This window comes from Salvelinus namaycush, chromosome 8 (genome assembly GCF_016432855.1).
Source record: "Salvelinus namaycush isolate Seneca chromosome 8, SaNama_1.0, whole genome shotgun sequence".
Lineage (NCBI taxonomy): Eukaryota > Metazoa > Chordata > Actinopteri > Salmoniformes > Salmonidae > Salvelinus > Salvelinus namaycush.
In genome coordinates this window covers 19,442,779-19,468,655 of record NC_052314.1, presented here as the reverse complement: position 1 = coordinate 19,468,655, position 25,877 = coordinate 19,442,779, and the positions used below count along the sequence as shown (strand labels likewise).

Below are 25,877 nucleotides of genomic sequence, written 5' to 3'. Positions count from 1 at the left end.
GCCACTCTACCATAAAGGCCTGATTGATGGAGTGCTGCAGAGATGGTTGTCCATCTGGAAGGTTCTCCCATCTCCACAGAGGAACTCTGGTGCTCTGTCAGAGTGACCATCGGGTTCCTGGTCACCTCCCGGCCCACTGCCCAGGATTGCTCAGTTTGGCCGGGCGGCCAGCTCCAGGAAGAGTCTTCGTGGTTCCAAACTTCTTCCATTTAAGAATGATGGAGGCCACTGTGTTCTTGGGGATCTTCAATGCAGCCGAAATGTTTTGCTACCCTTCCCCAGATCTGTGCCCCGACACAATCCTTTCTTGGAGCTCTTGGAGCTCTGCTGCTGGTGATTCTCTGATCCACCTCTACACAGATGACATCATTCTGTATACTTCTGGCCCTTCTTTGGACACTGTGTTAACAAACCTCCAGACGAGCTTCAATGCCATACAACACTCCTTCCGTGGCCTCCAACTACTCTTAAATGCAAGTCAAACTAAATGCATGCTCTTCAACCGATCGCTGCCTGCACCCGCCCGTCTAGCATCACTACTCTGGACGGTTCTGACCTAGAATATGTGGACAACTACAAATACATAGGTGTCTGGTTAGACTGTAAACTCTCCTTCCAGACTCACATTAAGCATCTCCAATCCAAAATTAAATCTAGAATCGGCTTCCTATTCCACAACAAAGCATCCTTCACTCATGCTGCCAAACATACCCTCGTATAACTGACCATCCTACCGATCCTTGACTTCGGCGATGTAATTTACAAAATAGCCTCCAACACTCTACTCAGCAAATTCAATGTAGTCTATCACAGTGCCATCCGTTTTGTCACCAAAGCCCCATATATTACCCACCACTGCGACCTGTATGCTCTCGTTGGCTGGCCCTCACTACATATTCGTCGCCAAACCCACTGGCTCCAGGTCATCTATAAGTCTTTGCTAGGTAAAGCCCCGCCTAATCTCAGCTCACTGGTCACCATAGCAGCACCCACCCATAGCAGGTATATTTCACTGGTCATCCCCAAAGCCAACTCCCCTTTGGCCGCCTTTCCTTCCAGTTCTCTGCTGCCAATGACTGGAACAAATTGCAAAAATCACTGAAGCTGGAGTCTTATATCTCTCTCACTAACTTTAAGCATCAACTGTCAGAGCAGTTTATCTGTACACAGCCCGTCTGTAAATAGCCCACCCAACTACCTCATCCCCATATTGTTATTTATTGTTTTGCTCTTTTGCACCCCAGTATCTCTACTTGCACATTCATCTTCTGCCCTATCCATCACTCCATTGTTTAATTGCTAAATTGTAATTATTTCGCCACTATGGCCTATTTCTTGCCTTACTTCCTAATCTTACTACATTTGCACACACTGTATTTAGATTTTTCGATTGTGTTATTAACTATACGTTCGTTTATCCCATGTGTAACTCTGTGTTGTTTGTGTCGCACTGCTTTGCTTTATCTTGACCAGGTAGCAGTTGTAAATGAGAACTTGTTCTCAACTGGCCTACCTGGTTAAATAAAGGTGAAATAAATAAATACAATTTTAAAAATTCCTTCGACCTCATGACTTGGTTTTTGCTCTGACATGCATTGCCAACTGTGGGACCTTATATAGACAGGTGTGTGCCTTTCCAAATCATGTCCAATCAATTGAATTTACCACATGTTTCAAGTTGTTTCAAGTTGTAGAAACATCTCAAGAATGATCAATGGAAACAGGATGCACCTGAGCTCAATTTCGAGTCTCATAGCAAAAGGTCTGAATAGTTATGTAAATAAGGTATTTCTGTTTTGTTTTTTTGCCTTGTTTTCGCTTTGTCATTATGTCGTATTGTGTGTAGATTGATGAGGGAAAATGTGGAAAATGTAAAGGGGTCTGAATGCTTTCCGAATGCACTGTATGTTGGAGGCCACATTTCAAAACAGGGCCAATGCATTGCCTACCATACTTTACAAAATAAAGTTTGAAGAAGGCCATGCTCAAAATCAACTACAGAGGGCGGTCTGGATTAAAGGAGACGTTCACTATATTTGAACCAAATCTCTATTTTTGATGTTAATGGCATTATAGAAGTGCCTAGATCTTTGTGATCTTAATTGTTTTTGAGAAACTTACCCTACCAGTGATATACTCCTCATGCTTGTTCTGCAGTTGCACAGAAAAACATGAACAAAGGCTCCAAAAACACCCAAATACTTCCTTTTAGAAATTACAACGCAACCAGTTTAGTGATGCAGGTCTTTAGATGTTGTCCACATGAAATTGTGTCACTCTGACTTTATTCGTAATGCAATGATCCACTCTGTGCAAATCAAATGTTTTCCCCTACCAGCTGTGCAGCGAAATGGAATAAAACATTGCAGATAAATTTACATTGCGGATACATTTACAATTCAGATATTTTTCATATTTTTCATTACATTGCAGATCAAATATACATTGCAGATAAATGTACATTAAAAATAGAAATTTGGTTAAAATAAAGTGAACTTCTACTTTAACTATTCAGGTAACTACACTGTCATCATAATAACCCACTGGTACTACTAGGTCAAATAGAACCTACTACAGCAACGTCTCCACACCAGACCTGACAGTGCAACCTCATTCTGGGTTTATATGTATGCCTGCATTAGTCATGTAAATGCCATAGGCCTATTTTGGGTAAAGTCGTAGTTGATGAGTACTCCGATTAAAACATATCCTTTTATCTAGCTAATCGGAGTTTCTGCAGTGTTTAATCTGTGAATGTTCTATAGCAAACTGCACCAGTGAAAACGAAGAAGTGAGTTCGAAAAATCTGAAAGTAGGAAATCCTACATATTATAGAATGTTTTTCACAAAATGAATTTGGCTTATCAAAAATAACGTTGTCTTTGATAAAACGTTTATTTTTATTAAAATTCCCATAAGAACCAGCCTCTCTCCCGTCTCTTAAACCAGGTTATTATGGAAGTCGCTTTTCTTGCAAGCATGATGTATAGCTGAACTTTTTCATCGAAATATCATATTGTAAACGTCCATTGGAACAACATGTATGTCTTTATATGTTGTTGCATAAGTTTGGTTGTAGTTGTGTTATAAACATCACATTGGGCCCCCTCTGTTTTCTGTAGCCAAAAACCTTTGGTGTAGCTCCTCCGTGCGTATAGACGCTACCATTACCATTTTCACTTCCTGGTCTAGTACGCAGAAGTGAGAGCGGGCGAACGAGCAGGCATCCACCGCGTCGCTTTGGCAGTGGGACCCTGGGAGCAGGAGAGGTCCACTCATCTACGATCCTCGGCTCAATACAGACATAACTTTTCAAGGCAACTGACACGTCTTAAAGGAGAACAGGAGAAAGACATCGTAAACCCTGAGAGGCAACCATAGTGAACCTGGACAGGGATATGAAAAAGGTACTGGACTCTCATTTTTAAACTTATTTTAAACGCATCTTTCGTTAACCTATTGTGCACTTCTCTGTAGGCTGAATTATGAGAGCAAAGTCCATTCCGCAAAAATGCTTGACGACTTCTTTAGAAGTCTTCCATATCGATTTTACAGCTATTTAAAGTAATTTTTCACAACTCGAAAATGACCATGGAATTATCAGGTAGAGTCAGACCATGATATTTTGTGATGGGGTTGATTTCTCAGTAAAGTAGAATATTTTGAATTGTATATTAACACCATTGTCGTTGTCATTTCTTTGTTTAATTGCGTTGAGTTTAATGAAGAAACTGTCATGGATCCAAAACACTTTCCCCATATAGTTGAGTGAAATGGATACTGTTATTTGAAAAGCTGAACCCATAGGTTGTGGGCGATGAGAGATGGTGCTGGTCTGATGCCTGGGAGCAGCAGCATGTAGTGTCACATGGCACATGCCCATAGTCTTATGAGGGTTTCTGACGGGCGAGGGAGCAAGCAATGCTCCTGCAAGAGTTGGAGAAAGAATAGGCAGAAGTGGATTCTTCAAGACATCAGTGAACTACTGCACTGTTTAAAAGTGTTTGATGAATATTTGTGTGTTTGGGTGATATCTGTCTGTCTGTCACTCTCTCTGTCTCTCTCTCATACACACGCACACACACACCTCAAACAAATATTTTACAAAAAAAACACAAATCAAGTACCTTGAAGGAGTTGCATAGTGATTCATTGAACATTGAACATAGAGTTGTATATCTGGTACAAGCAGTCCATACAGATACCCCCCCCCCCCCCCCCTCCCATAGTGCTCTTCTTCCTCAGCCAATGATCAGATTTATGAGACTGACCCAGAAGTGAACTAGTGCTGATATTAGGCTTGTGGCATCTTTTGTAACAAAATCCAATGTTGGTGTTGCTTGGTTAAATAAAAAAATGTATGGAAAGGATTTGTGTCACAAAACGTATTGATGTTTTGGTCATATTGTGAATGCCTTTCACATCCAGTAGCTTCACCATGGTAGGTCTGCCCAGTGTTTGAGCTGCATGTGAGGTTCCTAGGTCTCTCTCAACTGACTGAGGAGAATGGACAAATCTGTAGTCTGTCTTTGTCTGTGAGTATGTAGCATGAGAAATATGAAACTCAAGAACTCAATGCTTAAACTGCCTCTCTTCTGTACGGTCTAGAGTTGCTGACTGACTCAGCTCACCTGAAGTCAGCTCTCAGAAAATATTGTCTTAGACTACGGCTCATTTTCAGAGTGCGCATCCTTGGCTGTCTGACAAGCCAAATTGTTTATGTTCACACTTTTCACCTCCAGATAGTTTTTTTTGGGGGGGGGGGGGGGATTGAAGGAGGAATGCCACTAGTGTTTAGACTCAGATCCCTTACTTTATTCTCCCTATTATTTGTATCACCTCATCTGTTGTTTGTTGTGGAAGGCTTAACATGGAGGAGTCATGTGAATTGAGCTTGCTTTTCGAAGCCACTTCTGAGGGAATGACTGCTGTCAGGGTGATACAAGTATCTAGGCTATGTGTTGCATGAGCTCCCAGTTTTCACTTAGTGTTGATGTGTTTACAGTATAGTGAAGAGGCGAGGCCACACTCTCCCCTACTTGAATATAACTCAGAAATTACATACTATGAGGGAGTGATGAGTCAGTCTGATATCAGAAAGGAGAGAGGGGGGGAGTGGACAATCATAGTGGTTTCTTCAGAGGAGCACAGTGAGGGTGGTGTTAGGAGCTGAGCAGGGGACACTTAGCATCTGCGATTCTTAGAGAGACTGAGAGCCTTTACATTGAGCGTGTCATATGGGTTTGTTTAGTATTTTAAATTCTGTCTGGACGCTTCCTGGCAGCATCACTATAGATAGTCTGCAAAAACATACTTGTCACTGCCTTTTCCAATGCAGTAGATATGTTGAAAAGCTTAACACATCAATATTATCTTTCTGAAAGGAAAACTGTTGCAAAACAGACCCCCAAAGACAAATGACAAAATCACTTTCAAGAGATTGTGAAAATCCCCATTCAACCAAATTGTTGTTATGTTTCCTAACTGAGCAAGGATTTAGTTAGTGTAGGGAGAACTTGAAGACAGTCAGTAAAGCTTTTAAGTAGCCTTGTTTAAAAACACAAAGGCAATCATAGGGGGTCCGATTAAGTAAACAAGATGAGAAATAGTTTTAATGGACACATTTGATATATTGCTGCAAGTGTAATAACCCCACAATAGAATTAGACTCCAACAAGAAGTAATGAAAATAAAAGAGAGTTTGGCCAAGCAGGAAATTACTGAAAAAAGCCTGGAGGGAGGGGTCGGAAGGGGCGAAGAGAGGGAGCAAGGGAGGGCTGTGGAGATGGAGAGAGGAGAGGGGTTTACAGTTGCTCCACATTTAAGTTGGAACACAAAGCCCCCTTAGTGTTTTAGGACTGTATTATACCATGAACTGCTGCACTGCTGCACTGCTGCACTGGGACTCAGGGAACCAGAGGCACATTAAGCATACATCTATCCCACTTACTTCTCTGTGTCGGCTGCCCCCCCCTCTCCCTCTCTCTCACACACACACTTTTTTTACTATCCTTGTGGGGACCAAACAATTCATTTTCATTCAAAATCATATTTTCCCTAACCCTTAACCTAACCCCTAACTCCTAACCCTAACACCTAACCCTAAAATAGCTTTCCTTGTTTTACTATCCTTGTGAGGGCTTCTGGTCCCAACAAGGATAGTAAAACCAAACACACATACACACACACACAAATACAAATACACACCTACACATACAAATACAAACACACACACCTACACGTATTCATAACCAGTGTGTTGGTATTCAAGAATGGCTCTCCCAGCTGGACTGAACAGCACACTCTCTCCCATCTCTCTTTCAGCCCCTTGAGCTTTGAATTCCCTGTTAGTAATGTTTTTGTCAGGAGGCAAGCAACTTGTTCCCTCACGCTCGTCACCAAATAATTTCCCATCTGCTTCCGATTACCTTTGCCTACAGTTGGTTTGCCGCCAGCCATCCCATCTGAGCCAGTGTGTCTGCTCTCTGTTCTTTACTCAGACACACTGAGAGAGCGATAGAGGGGGAATGGAGGGAGGGAGGTGGGCAGTGTGGCAGGGAACGGTATCAAAGATTGGGTTTGGGCCTCTCAATGACATTGCCAAAAAGGCTTAGGAACAAAAGTCACAATGTTACTGTAAATAGGACTCCTCTTCATCCAGGCTTTTAACTCCTCTGTACACTTCAAAGTGCAATGGCGAAAAGGAAATCTTCAGTGTTTTAATGTAATAATAACCAATGTTGCTTTTTCAAAGGCCATTTTGATCTCCCAACAAAAGCCTGATCTGTGGCTAATGGCCTATTCTCGCTGTGTGTCTGCCTCTATGGGGCCAGGCCACATTAGGCCCAGAGTGAGTGTGGAAGAAACCCGCTGCTTCTCTCAAATTGGGTCATTTTCCTCCACAGCCACAGCCACTGACATAGCACCCACTTCCAACCCTGCTCAGCCTAAGCACAGCGTTTTAAAAGATCAATGTCTTCCTTTCTGCTTTAACTCATTTCAGACCACAAAAATAGACACAGTGGCCCCCAGGTCAAGACTTGCAAACCCTAGTCGTCAGATTGTCAGCCACAGTTTTCCTGTGACAGGAGAAATTATTGATTAGCTGAAGACGCAGTGGGAGATGGCTGTTTATGAGGCACTGACTACAGACTAGATATATTTGTGTTGTCAGAGGGGGGCCATTAGGGTCAGGTGGATCTCATGCTCTCTCTCTCTCCCTCCCCACTCTCCCCTCACACTAACCTGTTTCTCTTCCACAGAGAGGCCACAGTACATTATAGAGTCTGCTGTTGCTGCTGCTGTACTCAGAGACAGTCTCTCTATCAGAATCTTCTCCTGACCGTGGTTCTACCAGAGAGATAGAAGCAGAGAGGCTGTGTGTCCAGAGCTCTCCAGTCCAGTCTCTAGAGGTCTATCCTGCTGCCATGGCCCTTGAGTGCACTGCGTCCCATTGGTGAGCGAGGGGCATCAGAGGGCAGAAGACATGTTGGGACAGAGGCCTGGGAACCGCACTGAAGCTTGCTGTAGTAACCATGGAAATACTATGGAGGACCTTGGCCTGCATTGTTGTCATCATCGTCATGGTTGCCACCGAGGTCGCAGAAAGTCAGACTGCTGAAAAGTTCACCCAGTCACAAGGTGAGCAGAGATCGGGTCGACTACTTTCTTCTATTCTGTTTGACATAAATGGACATGTTTAAATGTGTAAATGTTTATCCTGAATATACAGTATGATTGCAGTATGTTATTATTACTATCATATTGTATTATTCCCTATCCTGAACTGTGAAAGTGCTTCAACATTTCCAGTCCTGGTGCCTCACTCAAACAGGTAAAGGACCAATTCAATGAGCTGTTCCATACAGTGGGGAGGGCGCCTTCTAACCTGACCCACACACCAGGGCAGTGGCCCTGCTAAACTTGAACCCTGCTCTCACAAATCAACTTCAGAGACAGAGAGCCATGCGCCAACTCCCTAACCCTAACCCCACCACTCCTCAGCCAGACCAATCCCATTTAGGCTTGGACGTAAATACCCAGAGTGTCCATGGCTTGTCATGCAGAACAAGGCACTGATTGTGTATTTCCTATGCTTAACCTCTGCACCATGTACGTCATGTTTCCAATTGTCTGCCACACTGCTTCCTTAAAAACCACACAGGCCCATTCATTTAGGTTCTCTGTTTAAACTAAGCTCTAGAAGGACACTTTTTTTTGTATAATTTTTGTTGTTGTATTTTACCCCCTTTTTCTCCCCAATTTTGTGATATACAATTGCGATCCAATTACGATCTTGTTTCATCACTGCAACTCCCCAAAGGGCTCAGGAGAGGCAAAGGTCAAATCATGTGTCCCCCGAAACATGACCCACCAAACCACGCTTCTTAACACCTGCCAGCTTAACCCGGAAGCCAGCTGCACCAATGTGTCAGAGGAAACACCGTTCAACTGACGAGCGCAGTCAGCCTGCAGGCGCCCGGCCCGCCACAAGGAGTCGCTAGAGTGCAATGAGCCAAGTAAAGCCCCCCCCGGCCAAACCCTCCCCTAACCCGGACGACACTAGGCCAATTGTGTGCCGCTCTATGGGACACCCGGTCACGGACGGTTGTGACACAGCCCGGGATCGAACCCGGGTCTGTAGTGACGCCTCAAGCACTGCGATGCAGTGACTTAGACCGCTACGCCACTCGGGAGGCCAGAAGGACACTTTTCTAACCCAAAAATGAAACCAGCTCCATTGATGATTGACGGTAATATTTTTTTTATTAGTTAGCATTTATCACAAGTATTCACTGGAAAATGCAACAAGTAGGTCATAGCTTAATTTGTTAATGGTTTGAAATTCAATTGCAGTACGTCTGGCCTTATACATTACAGCGCCACTGTTAGATTCCTCCACGCTAGTCATGTCTCCCAAAATGGATATTGACTCCTGGCCAAGTGTAAGTTGTTATCTCACAGAATGGTAACCCCTTTAAGTCATTCTAGATTAAAACCTTCAACAAAAACAGAATTAGAAAATGGGAAATTTGCTGAGGGCATGAAATCTGCCTATATTTGCTGCTGCAATTCTAGACAAGCTGCAGAGTATATTTGGCTAGTGTCTTTGTGTTTATTTAAAAGAAAGAGAGGACAAATATGCAGACATGGCGTAGTTGGAGAATTGTTTTATTTTAGAAAAAATATTCTCTCCCTTTTCCCTTGAAATAAGTGAATAATGAGGTAAGCCATCATGGTAGTGGCATTAAGTCATTTAGTTCAGGGTTATTAAACCATTTTATGAAATGTATACAGTACCAGTCAAAGTTTGGACACACCTACTCATTCAAGGGTTTTTATTTATTTTGACTATTTTCTACATTGTTGAATAATAGTGAAGACATCAAAACGATGAAATAAAACATATGGAATCATGTAGTAACCCAAAAAGTGTTAAACACATCAAAATATATTTTAGATTTTAGATTCTTCAAAGTAGCCACCCTTTGCCTTGATGACAGCTTTGCACACTCTTGGCATTCTCTCAACCAGCTTCACCTGGAATGCTTTTCCAACAGTCTTGAATGAGTTCCCACATATGCTTAGCACTTGTTGGCTGCTTTTCCTTCACTCTGCGGTCCAACTAATCCCAAACCATCTCAGTTGGGTTGAGGTCGGGTGATTGTGGATGCCAGGTCATCTGATGCAGCACTCCATCACTCTCCTTGGTAAAATAGCCCTTAAACAGATTGCTCAGTTTGGCTGGGCGGGCCAGCTCTAGGAAGACTCTTGATGATGGAGGCCACTGTGTTCTTGGGGACATTCAATGCTGCAGACATTTTTTTGGTACCCTTCCCCAGATCTGTGCCTCGACACAATCCTTTGCCGGAGACCTACGGACAATTACTTCGACCTCAAGGCTTGATTTTTGCTCTGACATGCACTGTCAACTGTGGGACCTAATATAGATAGGTGTGTGCCTTTCCAAATCATGTTCAATCAATTTAATTTACCACAGGTGGACTCCAATCAAGTTGTAGAAACTTCTCATGGATGATCATTGGAAACAGGATGCAACTGAGCTCAATTTTGAGTCTCATAGCAAAAGGTCTGAATACTTATGTAAATAAGGTATTTTCGTTTCTTATTTTTAATGCATTTGCTAAAATGTCTAAAAACCTGTTTTCACTTTGTCATTATGGGGTATTGTGTGTAGATTAGAGGTCGACCGATTATGATTTTTCAACACCGATACCGATACCAATTATTGAAGGACCAAAAAAAGCCTATACCGATTAATCGGCCAATTTTTGTATATATATATACACTGCTCAAAAAAATAAAGGGAACACTAAAATAACACATCCTAGATCTGAATGAATGAAATATTCTTATTAAATACTTTTTCCTTTACATAGTTGAATTTGCTGACAACAAAATCACACAAAAATGATCAATGGAAATCAAATGTATCAACACATGGAGGTCTGGATTTGGAGTCACACTCAAAATTAAAGTGGAAAACCACACTACAGGCTGATCCAACTTTGATGTAATGTCCTTAAAACAAGTCAAAATGAGGCTCAGTAGTGTGTGTGGCCTCCACGTGCCTGTATGACCTCCCTACAACGCCTGGGCATGCTCCTGATGAGGTGGTGGATGGTCTCCTGAGGGATCTCTTCCCAGACCTGGACTAAAGCATCCACCAACTCCTGGACAGTCTGTGGTGCAACGTGGCATTGGTGGATGGAGCGAGACATGATGTCCCAGATGTGCTCAATTGGATTCAGGTCTGGGGAACGGACGGGCCAGTCCATAGCATCAATACCTTCCTCTTGCAGGAACTGCTGACACACTCCAGCCACATGAGGTCTAGCATTGTCTTGCATTAGGAGGAACCCAGGGCCAACCGCACCAGCATATGGTCTCACAAGGGGTCTGAGGATCTCATCTCGGTACCTAATGGCAGTCAGGCTACCTCTGGCGAGCACATGGAGGGCTGTGCGGCCCCCCCAAAAAATGCCACCCCACACCATGACTGACCCACCGCCAAACCAGTCATGCTGGAGGATGTTGCAGGCAGCAGAACGTTCTCCACGGCGTCTCCAGACTCTGTCACGTCTGTCACATGTGCTCAGTGTGAACCTGCTTTCATCTGTGAAGAGCACAGGGCGCCAGTGGCGAATTTGCCAATCTTGGTGTTCTCTGGCAAATGCCAAACATCCTGCACGGTGTTGGGCTGTAAGCGCAACCCCCACCTGTGGACGTCGGGCCCTCATACCACCCTCATGGAGTCTGTTTCTGACCGTTTGAGCAGACACATGCACATTTGTGGCATGCTGGAGGTCATTTTGCAGGGCTCTGGCAGTGCTCCTCCTGCTCCTCCTTGCACAAAGGCGGAGGTAGCGGTCCTGCTGCTGGGTTGTTGCCCTCCTACGGCCTCCTCCACGTCTCCTGATGTACTGGCCTGTCTCCTGGTAGCGCCTCCATGCTCTGGACACTACGCTGACAGACACAGCAAACCTTCTTGCCACAGCCCGCATTTATGTGCCATCCTGGATGAGCTGCACTACCTGAGCCACTTGTGTGGGTTGTAGACTCCGTCTCATGCTACCACTAGAGTGAAAGCACCGCCAGCATTCAAAAGTGACCAAAACATCAGCCAGGAAGCATAGGAACTGAGAAGTGGTCTGTGGTCACCACCTGCAGAACCACTCCTTTTTTGGGGGTGTCTTGCTAATTGCCTGTAATTTCCACCTGTTGTCTATTCCATTTGCACAACAGCATGTGAAATTTATTGTCAATCAGTGTTGCTTCCTAAGTGGACAGTTTGATTTCACAGAAGTGTGATTGACTTGGAGTTACATTGTGTTGTTTAAGTGTTCCCTTTATTTTTTTGAGCAGTGTATTTGTAATAATGACAATTACAATAATACTGAATGAACAATGAACACTTTTATTTTAACTTAATATAATACATAAATAAAATCTATTTAGCCTCAAATAAATAATTGTAACGCTCTGGGTGTCGGGGGGTGTGAAGTCAGACGCAGGAACAACAGAGCTTCAATACGGTGCTTTCTTTTTAATGCACAACCGGCAAACCAATGTCCAATACGGACTTACTGGGTGTCATAAACAAACGTCCCAACACGGAAGACAAAACCCAGTCCACAATACATACATCCACTCCCGAATCCAAAAGTACAAATGAACAATCCCGCACAAGGAAGCGTACGGGCTGGCTGACTAATAAAGCCACACTGATTAACAATCACCTAAACACAGGTGTAACAAATAAACACATAAGGAGGGGGAGGAAAAAGAGTCAGTGGCAGCTAGTAGGCCGGTGACGACGACCGCCGAGCGCCACCCGAACGGGAAGGAGAGCCTGCCTCGGTTGAAGTCGTGACAGTACCCCCCCTCTGACGCGCGGCTCCCGCAGCGCGCCGACACCGGCCTCGAGGTCGACCCGGAGGACGAGGCGCAGGGCGATCCGGATGGAGGCGATGGAAATCCCTTAACATAGATGGATCCAAAATGTCCTCCACCGGTACCCAGCACCTCTCCTCCGGACCGTACCCCTCCCAGTCCACGAGGTACTGCAGGCCCCTCACCCGGCGTCTCGAGTCCAGAATGGCCCGTATCGTGTACGCCGGGGACCCCTCGATGTCCAGAGGGGGAGGAGGGACCTCCGGCACCTCACCGTCCTGCAGGGGACCAGCTACCACCGGCCTGAGGAGAGACACATGAAACGAGGGGTTAATACGATAATAGGAAGGGAGTTTTAATCGATAACACACCTCGTTTATTCTCCTCAGGACTTTGAAGGGCCCTACACACTGCGGCCCCAGCTTCCGGCAGGGCAAGCGGAGGGGCAGGTTTCGGGTCGAGAGCCAGACCCTTTCCCCCGGTACAAACACGGGGGCCTCACTGCGGTGGCGGTCAGCGCTCCTCTTCTGCCTTCTAGTAGCTTGTTGTAGGGACTCCTGGACGGCCCTCCAGGTCTCCTTGGAGCGCTGTACCCACTCCTCCACCGCAGGAGCCTCGGTCTGGCTCGGATGCCATGGTGCCAGGACCGGCTGGTACCCCAACACACACTGAAAGGGGGACACATTAGTAGAGGAGTGGCGTAGTGAGTTCTGGGCCATCTCGGCCCAGGGAATGTATCTCGCCGACTCCCCTGGCCGGTCCTGGCAATACGACCGCAGAAACCTACCCACCTCCTGGTTCACTCTTTCCACCTGCCCATTACTTTCGGGGTGATAACCGGAAGTCAGGCTGACCGTGACCCCCAGACGCTCCATGAACGCCCTCCATACTCGGGACGTGAACTGGGGGCCCCGATCAGAAACGATGTCCTCCGGCACCCCGTAGTGCCGGAAGACGTGGGTGAATAAGGCCTCCGCAGTCTGTAGGGCAGTAGGGATACCGGGCAACGGGAGGAGACGGCAGGACTTAGAAAACCGATCCACAATTACCAGAACCGTAGTGTTTCCCTGAGACGGGGGAAGATCGGTCAGGAAGTCTACGGACAGATGAGACCATGGCCGTTGTGGAACGGGGAGGGGTTGCAACTTCCCTCTAGGAAGGTGCCTAGGAGCCTTACTCTGAGCGCATACCGAACAGGAGGAGACATAAACCCTAACGTCCCGAGCTAACGTCCCGCCGGACACTGAGGAGGCGCGGGTTCCGCCCGTAGCGCCCGCTCGATGTCCGAGTCTACCTCCCATACCACTGGCGCTATCAGCCTCGAGGCGGGGAGGATGGGAGTGGGTTCGGTGGACCTATCCTCCGTGTCGTAAAGGCGGGACAGTGCGTCAGCCTTTACGTTTTGGGAGCCTGGTCTATAGGATAACGTGAACCGAAACCGGGTGAAAAACATGGCCCACCTTGCCTGACGTGGGTTCAGTCTCCGAGCTGCCCGAATATACTCCAGATTCTGGTGGTCGGTCCAGATGAGAAAGGGGTGCTTAGCCCCCTCAAGCCAGTGTCTCCACACCTTCAGAGCCCTGACCACCGCTAACAACTCCCGGTCCCCCACATCATAGTTACGCTCCGCTGGGCTGAGCTTCCTAGAGAAGAAAGCGCAGGGGCGGAGTTTTGGTGGCGTACCCGAGCGCTGTGATAGCACGGCACCCACCCCAGCCTCGGACGCGTCCACCTCCACTATGAATGCTAAAGAGGGGTCCGGATGCGCCAACACGGGCGCATCCGTGAACAGAGCCTTCAACCTGTTGAAAGCTCCGTCCGCCGCTGCTGACCACCGCAACCGCACCGGGCCCCCCTTTAGCAGTGAGGTAATGGGAGCCGCTACCTGACCAAAACCCCGGATAAATCTCCGGTAGTAGTTGGCAAAACCCAAAAACCGCTGCACCTCTTTTACCGTGGTCGGAGTCGGCCAATTACGCACGGCCTTAATGCGGTCACTCTCCACCACCACCCCCGAGGTGGAAATGCGATAACCCAGGAAGGAGACGGCTTGTTTGGAGAACACACACTTCTCAGCCTTGACGTATAGGTCATGCTCCAGCAGTCTGCCAAGCACTTTGCGTACCAGAGATACATGCGCGGCGTGAGTAGCTGAGTAGATCAGAATGTCATCGATATACACAACCACCCCCTGCACGTGCAGGTCCCTGAGAATCTCGTCTACAAAGGATTGGAAAACGGCTGGAGCATTCTTTAACCCATACGGCATGACGCAGTACTCATAGTGGCCCGATGTGGTACTAAATGCGGTTTTCCACTCGTCTCCTTTCCGAATACGCACCAGACTGTACGCGCTCCTGAGGTCCAGTTTTGTAAAGAACTGCGCTCCGTGAAATGATTCCACCGCCGAAGCGATGAGAGGTAGTGGGTAACTAAACCCCACTGTGATGGCATTTAGACCTCTATAATCAATACACGGACGCAAACCTCCCTCCTTTTTCTTCACAAAAAAGAAACTCGAGGAGACGGGTGAGATGGAGGGCCGAATGTACCCCTGTCCCAGAGACTCCGCGACATATGTCTCCATAGCCAACGTCTCCTCTTGGGACAAAGGGTACACGTGACTCTTGGGAAGCGCAGCGTTAACCTGGAGATCTATCGCACAATCCCTTCCCGGTCGATGGGGTGGTAATTTCGTCGCTTTCTTTTTACAGAAAGCGATTGCCAAATCGGCATACTCGGGGGGAATGCGCACCGTGGAACCCTGGTCTGGACTCTCCACCGACGTGGCACCAATGGAAACTCCCAGACACCTTCCAGAACACTCCTCTGACCACCCCTGGAGAACTCCCTGTCTCCACGAAATATTGGGATTGTGCCGGGCCAACCAGGGAATTCCCAGCACCACTGGAAACGCAGGCGAATCAATAATATAGAGACTGATACGTTCCCTATGATTCCCCTGCGTCACCATGTCCAGGGGAACTGTGGCCTCCCTGACCACCCCTGACCCTAATGGCCGGCTATCTAGGGAGTGCACGGGAAAGGGAGAATCTATCGGCACAAGCGGAACGCCCAACTTACGGGCGAGTCCGCAATCCATAAAGTTCCCAGCTGCACCTGAATCGACTAGTGCCCTATGCTGGGAAGAGGGGAAAAAATAAAGGAAAAAAATTGAGACAAACATGTGACCAACAGGGGGTTCTGAGTGAGTTTGGTGCTGACTCACCTGGGGTGATCGAGAAGTGTTCCGCCTGCCATCTCGACTCCCAGACAGACCCCCCCAGCACCGATCGGCCGTGTGTCCTCTCCGACCACAGCTGGTGCAGGGGGGGCCTCCTCCTCCGATACCCCTAGGTGCGGCCCCTCCCAACTCCATCGGGATGGGAGCCGGGGTGCTGGGTGGTGGAACGCACAGGACCCTCTCCGAACGCCCGCGGGCAGCCAGCAGATTATCCAGTCGGATGGACATGTCAATAAGCTCATCAAGAGAAAGAGCGGTGTCCCGACACGCTAGCTCCCTGCGGACGTCCTCCCGGAGACTACACCGGTAGTGGTCAATAAGGGCCCTGTCGTTCCACCCTGATCCCGCGGCCAAGGTCCGGAACTCCAGCGCGTAATCCTGTGCGCTCCACTTCTCCTGCCTGAGATGGAATAGTCTCTCACCCGCCGCTCGGCCCTCTGGGGGGTGGTCAAACACGGCACGAAAACGACAGGTAAACTCTGGGTAGTGCTCCTTCGCTGAGTCCGGGCCATTCCAGACTGCGTTGGCCCACTCCAGAGCACGACCCGTTAGGCAGGAGACGAGGACACTCACCCTCTCCGCTCCCGAGGGAGTGGGGCGAACGGTGGCCAGGTATAGCTCCAGTTGGAGTAAGAACCCCTGACACCCCGCCGCCGCTCCATCATAATCCCTCGGGAGCGTAAGACGGAGCGCGCTGGAGCCGGGGGATGGAGAGTCCTGAGGGGGGGGGGCCGAAGGTGGAGAGAGGAGCCCACTCCTCTCCCATCGCTCCATTCTCTCCATCATTTGGTCCATGGCTGATCCGATCCGATGGAGGATGGTGGTGTGGTGGAGAACCCGTTCCTCCATCGATGGGAGAGGGTTGGCTGCTGCTCCTGCTGACTCCATTTCGTGGTGCGGGATTCTGTAACGCTCTGGGTGTCGGGGGGTGTGAAGTCAGACGCAGGAACAACAGAGCTTCAATGCGGTGCTTTCTTTTTAATGCACAACCGGCAAACCAATGTCCAATACGGACTTACTGGGTGTCATAAACAAACGTCCCAACACGGAAGACAAAACCCAGTCCACAATACATACATCCACTCCCGAATCCAAAAGTACAAATGAACAATCCCGCACAAGGAAGCGTACGGGCTGGCTGACTAATAAAGCCACACTGATTAACAATCACCTAAACACAGGTGTAACAAATAAACACATAAGGAGGGGGAGGAAAAAGAGTCAGTGGCAGCTAGTAGGCCGGTGACGACGACCGCCGAGCGCCACCCGAACGGGAAGGAGAGCCTGCCTCGGTTGAAGTCGTGACAATAATGAAACATGTTCAGTTTGGTTTAAATAATGCAAAAACACAGTGTTGGAGAAGAAAGTAAAAGTGCAATATGTGCCATGTACAAAAGCTAACGTTTAAGTTCCTTGCTCAGAACATGAGAACATATGAAAGCTGGTGGTTCAATATTCCCAGTTCTTCAATGTTCTATCAAGTATCAAATCATAGACTTAATTATAATATAATAAACACAGAAATACGAGTCTTTGGTCATAAATATGGTCAAATCCGTAAACTATCATTTCGAAAACAAAACGTTTATTCTTTCAGTGAAATACGGAACCGTTCCGTATTTTATCGAACAGGTGGCAATGTTACATTGCACAACCTTCAATGTTATGTCATAATTATGTAAAATTCTGGCAAATTAATTACGGTCTTCACACAGTTCGCAACGAACCAGGCGGCCCAAACTGTTGCATATACCCTGACTCTGCTTGCACTGAACGCAAGAGAAGTGACACAATTCCCTTAGTTAATATTGCCTGCTAACATGAATTTCTTTTAACTAAATATTCACGTTTGAAAAAATATACTTCTGTGTATTCATTTTAAGAAAGGTATTGATGTTTATGGTTAGGGACATTTGTGAAACGAGTGTGCTTTTTTCGCAAATGTGCTTTTGTTAATAAATCTTCTTAGGGATAGCCCCTTTTTTTAAATTTTCCCCTAAAATGACATACCCAAATCTATCTGCCTGTAGCTTTGGCCCTGAAACAAGGATATGCATATTCTTGGTACCATTTGAAAGGAAACACTTTGAAGTTAGTGGAAATGTGAATTGAATGTCGGAGAATATAACACAATAGATCTGGTAGAAGAAAATACAAAGAAAAAAACAACCGTTTTGCACTGATGCACTGTATATGTGTATAACTTTTCCCTCAGACTGAGGATCCACACCACAGTCTCATAACTCAGACAGTCAACTGTCCCAGGCCGAGACATGACAGACAGACAGACAGACAGACAGACAGACAGACAGACAGACAGACAGACAGACAGACAGACAGACAGACAGACAGACAGACAGACAGACAGACAGACAGACAGACAGACAGACAGACAGACAGACAGGCTGAGAGACAGACAGACAGACTGGCTGACAGGCAGATAGACAGGCCAACAGACAGACGGGCTACAAGATACAGACAGGCAGACAGACACAGACTGGCAGAAATACTGACAGACAAGGAGACATGGAGGGAGACAGAGATGGTGACAGACAAACAGGGCAGACAGAGCTGAGAGCAGAGTTATGAGCATTGAGTAGAGGAACTGCTGACAGGGCCCTATGGTGACTGAGGCTGAGATTGACTCTTTCAGCCAGGCATGGATGACAGACTGGAGAGAGAGACCAGAGAGCCTCTCACCACTCTGCCCAATCTAGAGACAGCTGCAGCACATCTGGTGCAGAGAGAGAGAGAGAGAGAGAGAGAGACCAGAGAGAGACCAGAGAGAGAGAGAAAGAGAAAGGGAGGTAGTAGCCTCTCTGGGAACGTTACAGTAAAAAGGGCCACTGTTCTCATTTCCTTTTCTATTTTTAAAGAGGCTAATTAAAGGTTCCTTTCTTCTAAAAGCTCAAATAAACCAAATCCTGGGTAGTGCATATGGCAGTTTATTTGATAAAAGGTGAGCGCTCTTTTATGGGCCTCTGTTTTACCAGTTGTGTTTATTGGTAAGTAATGATAGTTTCTTCCTCCTGGGGATTAGATAATAGATCAAAATAATCTGAAGAATGGTTCGCCCTGTGGTGCCATAGAGCTGGGAGCAGCTTTCCATCAGTTTTATGCCCAATGTTGTCTTGTGATAACATGAGCACTGTGTGATGACCTATAGATGGCTGGGTCTCTGAACCAGTAGGGGACCTGGGAGAGGATCAGACGCCATGCGACCCTTCAGACCAACCTACTGTACACTTATACTGTACAGACAACTTTGCTCCCCTCATTTCCATTGTACCAGCCATATTTCCCTTTTGAAGTACCCTGCACATGTGGGCACAGTTCATTGGGAGAGGACTGACAGCCGTATGGCAGCCTTATGAAAACAGTGGTGGAGCCAAGTCAGCCCACTAGCTGCCTCACACTCATTAATTAGACAGGCTTATCAGGTGGCTGTGTCTGGACAGATTGCTGCTGCGCTGCAGAGAGAGAGCCACAGAACAAAGCAGGCAGGCAGGCAATCAGGGCACGCGGAGCAGCTGTACAGTTGTGGAACCATGTAGGGGCGGAGGGGGGGATGGAGGAGAGGAGAGTGTGGGTACAGTAGACTTTTGAAACAATCTATTTTATCTGAATGCTGCCCAGTCCACTCCAGCCCTCCATGAGGCTTTCCTGTGTAAATACCATGAAAATACTACTTTTTATGTGGGGCAATTTGTGTATGTTGTCTAAAATGGTGTAGGGGAGTTTTTCAAAGCTCCTATAACTGGCCGTTGCAGAATGTGCTGAAGGATGTGAAATGGGTCTAGGGGTTGGAGGGGTCTGGGGAGCTGTAATGGTGTTTGCTGTTTATTTATGCTGGCCTGGCCACGTATACAGAGAGGCCGGGCATAGACACAAGGTACAGACACTAATCCCTGCCTGTTTACTCTCAGTGGGGAGTGCTGTTTCTCCACAAAACAAGGCAAAAGGCCTTGATGAAAACTGGGCTCGTTTCTGTTTACGTTTCCCCTGTTAGTGCAGTGTTTGGAGCGTCGTGTTTGGACAATAAATCTCCGGGCGCAAAGCCGGAGACAGGAAGTATACCATTTCAGGGTTGCCATGGAAACATCCTTGGGAGGAATAGCGTAGACTGAGAAGTCCTCAAGAATCTCACTAATCACGACTGACTCTGGCCTGTCCTCAAGAGCTTTAAGCCTTGATGATAATGCACATACTGTATATTTTACCAAAGTTTAATTGAAATGTCAAATTTGACCTTTGTGCTCTGTCTCTCTCTCTCTCTCCTCTCTCTGTCTCTGTCCAGCTGCGTTCCTGTCCAGCCTGGGCCAGTATGAAATTGTAATCCCGGTTCGCGTGGGGCCGCAGGGCGAGACCCTGGACACACTGGATGGAGGTGCAGACAGCCCCAACCACCACCGGCGGAGCCACCGCAGTGCTGAGGACCAGCAACAGGACCCGTCCCAGCTGTACTACCAACTCTCCACCCCCAAAACTAACTTCTTCCTCAACTTGACCCTGCAGGGGGGCCTGCTGTCCCACCAGTTCCGTGTGGAGTACTGGAGGAGGGGCCGTCTGGCCTGGAGCCACCCTTATGCCCCCCAGTGTCTCTATGTAGGCCATCTGCAGGGTCAGCCCCACTCCAGCATGGTGGCTCTCAGCAACTGTAACGGCCTGGTAAGAACCTGACCCATCTAGTACTGCTAGCACCACTGGCCTGTTGTCCTATAGTCTCTTGTCTTGTTGTCCTGATTTCCTGTTGTGTTGTTGCCCTGTTGTGTTGTTGCCCTGTTGTGTTGTTGTGTTGTTGTGCTGTTGTGTTGTTGTGCTGTTGTGCTGTTGTGTTGTTGTGCTGTTGTCTTGTTGCCCTGTTGTCTTGTTGCCCTGTTGTGTTGTTGTGGTGTTGTGCTGTTGTCTTGTTGCCCTGTTGTCTTGTTGCCCTGTTGTGTTGTTGTGTTGTTGTGCTGTTGTGTTGTTGTGCTGTTGTGCTGTTGTGTTGTTGTGCTGTTGTGTTGTTGTCTTGTTGCCCTGTTGTCTTGTTGCCCTGTTGTGTTGTTGTGGTGTTGTGTTGTTGTGTTGTTGTCCTTGGCCTCAGGGGACCCAGGGCTAATGGAGCTCCAGAGGATTCCTCTGAGTGTAACATTATGATTCAGTGTACTAGGTTAGCTCTGACCCTGGACTAGATCAGGGCATCTGTCTGGCCACATATTATTCTAGGCCTGGAACAGTAATGCACCTGCGTAAACAAGGTATTACCAAAGCCCTTTCTTATCACCAGACTTCCCCTGCTGGTCACAACTCATAACATCACTAAGGCATGTTCACAGCTGTATGTCTCGAGCCAGCTAGCCAGCTAGCACCACCGCCCACGGCAGACCCTTTTGATATAATGAAATCAGTCAAATAATACAATTCCAATATGCCTTTTGACAGATAAAAGCATTCTCCTTGTCCATTGATTCTTGTGATGTCTTTACAGCTAATAACTAATTGGGTCCATAATAACAGGGGTAAATACAACCAAGGATTTAATCTGCTCACAAAGTGTTAATAAACCACACACATAATTACTTGTGGTCAGACTAGCATAAGTTAATTCAGCAGGGAATCCGCTGTGTGTCCACGAGAGCATCACTAAACACATTACAGGATTAGGTGCACTGTGAAAGTGCGCCGCTATTGTAGAGACTCAGTGTGACCCTCGGAGGCTGCAGCCAAGAGATCTAATCAGGGGAAGTGTTACAGCGTCTCCCCATCTCCTCTCTGTAGACTCATGAATCCCCACTCAGATAGGATCACTCTCCCTATGTATCTGACCTACAGAACAATTTAGGAGAGAGGTGAGAGCCTGTGTTTGTTTAGGCCCAGGCTGGTGAGAGACTGTGTTTGTTTAGGCCCAGGCTGATGAGAGCCTGTGTTTGTTTAGGCCCAGGCTGGTGAGAGCCTGTGTTTGTTTAGGCCCAGGCTGGTGAGAGACTGTGTTTGTTTAGGCCCAGGCTGATGAGAGCCTGTGTTTGTTTAGGCCCAGGCTGGTGAGAGCCTGTGTTTGTTTAGGCCCAGGCTGGTGAGAGCCTGTGTTTGTTTAGGCCTAGGCTGGTGAGAGCCTGTGTTTGTTTAGGCCCAGGCTGATGAGAGCCTGTGTTTGTTTAGGCCCAGGCTGATGAGAGCCTGTGTTTGTTTAGGCCCAGGCTGGTGAGAGCCTGTGTTTGTTTAGGCCCAGGCTGGTGAGAGCCTGTGTTTGTTTAGGCCCAGGCTGGTGAGAGCCTGTGTTTGTTTAGGCCCAGGCTGGTGAGAGCCTGTGTTTGTTTAGGCCCAGGCTGATGAGAGCCTGTGTTTGTTTAGGCCCAGGCTGGTGAGAGCCTGTGTTTGTTTAGGCCCAGGCTGATGAGAGACTGATATGATTATCATCCAGGCCAGGGATAGTTACAGTATGTACTGTATCAAATCAAATCAAGTAAAAATGTATTTGTCACATGCGCCAGATACAACGGATGTAGACCTAACCGTGAAATGCATGCTTACGAGCACTTCCCAACAACGCAGAGTTAAAAATTATAATACAAATAAAAATAGCAACACAAGAGGAATAAAATAAAATACACAAGAATGGAGCTATATACAGGGAGTACCTGTACCAGATCAATGTGGAGCTATATACAGGGAGTACCAGTACCAGATCAATGTGGAGCTATATACAGGGAGTACCAGCACCAGATCAACGTGGAGCTATATACAGGGAGTACCAGTACCAGATCAATGTGGAGCTATATACAGGGAGTACAGGATCAATATGCAGAGGAACGAGGTATTTCAGGTAGATATGTACATGGCAGGGTATAGTGACTAGGCATCAGGATAGATAATAATGAGGTATTGAGGTAGATATGTACATGAAGGCAGGGTATAGTGACTAGGCATCAGGATAGATAATAACAAGGTATTTTAGGTAGATATGTACATGAAGGCAGGGTATAGTGACTAGGCATCAGGATAGATAATAATAAGGTATTTGAGGTAGATATGTACATGAAGGCAGGGTATAGTGACTAGGCATCAGGATAGATAATAATAAGGTATTTGAGGTAGATATGTACATGAAGGCAGGGTAAAGTGACTAGGCATCAGGATAGATAATAATAAGGTATTTGAGGTAGATATGTACATGAAGGCAGGGTAAAGTGACTAGGCATCAGGATAGATAATAATAAGGTATTTGAGGTAGATATGTACATGAAGGCAGGGTAAAGAGACTAGGCATCAGGATAGATAATGAGGTATTTGAGGTAGATATGTACATGAAGGCAGGGTATAGTGACCAGGCATCAGGATAGATAATAATAAGGTATTTGAGGTAGATATGTACATGAAGGCAGGGTAAAGTGACTAGGCATCAGGATAGATAATAATAAGGTATTTGAGGTAGATATGTACATGAAGGCAGGGTATAGTGACTAGGCATCAGGATAGATAATAATGAGGTATTTGAGGTAGATATGTACATGAAGGCAGGGTAAAGTGACTAGGCATCAGGATAGATAATAATAAGGTATTTGAGGTAGATATGTACATGAAGGCAGGGTAAAGTGACTAGGCATCAGGATAGATAATAATAAGGTATTTGAGGTAGATATGTACATGAAGGCAGGGTAAAGTGACTAGGCATCAGGATAGATAATAATAAGGTATTTGAGGTAGATATGTACATGAAGGCAGGGTATAGTGACTAGGCATCAGGATAAATCATAATAAGAGTAAAATAAAGAACAGAGTAGCAACAGCAAATGATGAGTGTAAAAGTGTGTGTATGTGTGTGTGTGTGCGTGTATGTGTTGTGTCGGTATGCGTGTGTGTGTTATGTGTGTGTGCGTATGTGCTGTATGTGAATGTGTGTGGGTTTTGTGTGAGTGTCAGTGTAGTGTATCCACTGAGGGGAGATGAGGTGTCACAGGGCTGGCTGTAGACAGTGCTACTGTAAATGGCCTGACAGACAGCAGAGATAGGGACTTCCGTGCATGTCAGTTCTTGTCCCATCACCACCAACCTTCAGAGGGCCCCTGGCTTTTCCAGCAGGGGGTGATCGTGGCGGGCGGTGAAGAGTACCTCGTCGAGCCTCTGACCCCGGCCGAAAACCTCACTAGGACGGAGAGGGGGAAGGGCCGCCCCCATGTGGTTTACAAGAGGTCATCTCTTCGCCACCAGTACATGGACCAGTCCTGTGGTGTCATCGGTAGGTAGAGCTGTCTGGGTACTGGGCACAACAGGACCCTTTAAACTACTTATGATTGGATTAGCATAGTTTATGATACTCTGTACAGCAGTCTCAGTTTACAGGGCATAATAACCTTGTTTTGATACATTCACCTTAATGTCACTCTTACCATCAGTCAAAATGTTGTGGAGTGGCTCTTATCAGGTAGTGTACCCTTTCCTTTATCAGTACCATCAGCCCCTATCTCTGTCTGTGTGACTGTGCCTCAGATGAGAAGCCAGGTAAAGGCATGGCCTGGTGGCAGAGGACTCTGAAGACTCCTCCCAACCCCATCGGCCGAGGCCAGCTGCCCCTGAAGAGGTCTGTGAGCAGAGAGCGCTACGTAGAAACACTGGTGGTGGCCGACAAGATGATGGTGGGGTACCACGGCCGCCGGGACATCGAGCAGTACATCCTGGCTGTCATGAATATTGTAAGTTTCACATCGAGTCAGATCACTACAACTTGCAGGGTGGAAAAGTCGGGAAAAAAATTGAAAAAGCCCCATAATCTCCTATTGTCCCACTTTATTGTGTCTGTGTTGAGGATTGAGTCTGGGATTGTTGTTACTGTGTTGAATGGTTCTCCTGTCTTCACCTGCAGATAGTGTAGCTGAGGTCATGACATCTGCAGTAGTATTTCTTTTACAGGATATCACTTCACACCCTGTCGCTCAGATGGCTACACACACACTCATGTCTGAAATGCCTTTAATGAATGGTTGGCCTTATTCTACTGTTCTGCATCCATCCTGTCACAAAAGCCCATTCAGAGGAAACTACAGAAGCACATTGTAAAGTAACCCAAATTACACAAGTTGTGTCAATAATGACAAGTGTCTTTCCCTTGGGTTGTAAGTGGTAGTGATGAATGATGTGTCAGCTCTTTTTAAGACTGGTCTTTTCTTGTTTCCCTGGAGGTCAGGTTGCCAAACTGTTCCAGGATTCTAGCCTGGGGAACGCAGTGAACATCGTGGTGACCCGCCTCATCCTGCTCATGGAGGACCAGGTATTCTCTTCTAGACCCATTCTGGAAAAATCTCTGCCTTTCAATGGACTCAGTGGAGTCTGCATCCATCCACCCTGCCTCTGCTCTGCATCCCAGTCCAGTCCAGCTTGGTTTCCCGGGCCAGCATCTATGAGCTCCTTGTTTGTGTCAAATTCTTGGCTTAAGTGTCTTTCCTACCCTGCTCTCGGTGGAAACTGTCTTGTAAGCGGAGCCGTTTGTGGCATTGGAGAGAGAGCGACCTGCCAAGCAGCCCAGCCATGACTGCATTTGTTGTTGCTGGTGACCTCTCGGGTCGTTGATATGACGCACATTAGTGCCCTAGAAAAAAGGGCTCTAGAAAAAGTGCATATAAAAATAAAAAGCAAAATATGAAGCTGGGGCGGGCGGGCAGGCAGGCACGCCTCACTGTGGCCCAGTGTCCTATCCACCTGCTGCCTGGGGATTGACATGAAGGTCATGTCAGTGCTTGGTCCCGGTCCAGTCCACCAGGCCCCGTGCTGCTAACGGCATGCGGTCAGACTGAGTGCCAGGACAGGGTTCCACTCTCTGGCGTAATGTGGACCTAATAAGCCTTCGTACGGATGATTCAAATGGTATTAGAGGGGGACTAGGGGTTTTGCGGTGAAGACACTGTGGCAGTCTAATAACAACCTGTATGATTCATACTAGACAGCTGAAAATAATCCCCTGTAATTTGCCCCGGGCATATGTCATCTGACAAAGAAAGAAATGAATAAATAAATGTTATGATCATTAGCAGTAGTATTAGTATTATTCTTGCTGTTCGGTCTGTTGAGGTTGGGGTAAGACCAAAAGTAGTCTTGCTGAGAAGAGCGGAGCGGGTCTGTCATTTCCAGCTGAAAACTGCCCCTGGAAAACAAAATAGACTAGCCAGCCCACTGAGCCCAGAGATGAAGGATTGTGGGATGAGACAATTACTAGTTATGTCACCACCATGGGCATTCCTGTGTT

The 25,877-nt window shown here is 47.0% G+C and overlaps 1 protein-coding gene across 1 annotated transcript in view; it reads left to right on the top strand.

The window, feature by feature from the left end:
* The first annotated feature begins 3,262 nt into the window (after positions 1-3,262).
* Positions 3,263-25,877, top strand: part of LOC120052486 (A disintegrin and metalloproteinase with thrombospondin motifs 10-like) — a 61,680-nt gene continuing 39,065 nt past the window's right edge. The window contains exons 1-6 of the mRNA XM_038999423.1: positions 3,263-3,407; positions 7,263-7,641; positions 19,956-20,326; positions 23,717-23,876; positions 24,128-24,330; positions 24,822-24,905. Coding sequence (XP_038855351.1) covers positions 7,536-7,641; positions 19,956-20,326; positions 23,717-23,876; positions 24,128-24,330; positions 24,822-24,905 — 924 coding nt within the window. The 5' untranslated portion in view covers positions 3,263-3,407; positions 7,263-7,535. The remainder of the gene's footprint in view (positions 3,408-7,262; positions 7,642-19,955; positions 20,327-23,716; positions 23,877-24,127; positions 24,331-24,821; positions 24,906-25,877) is intronic.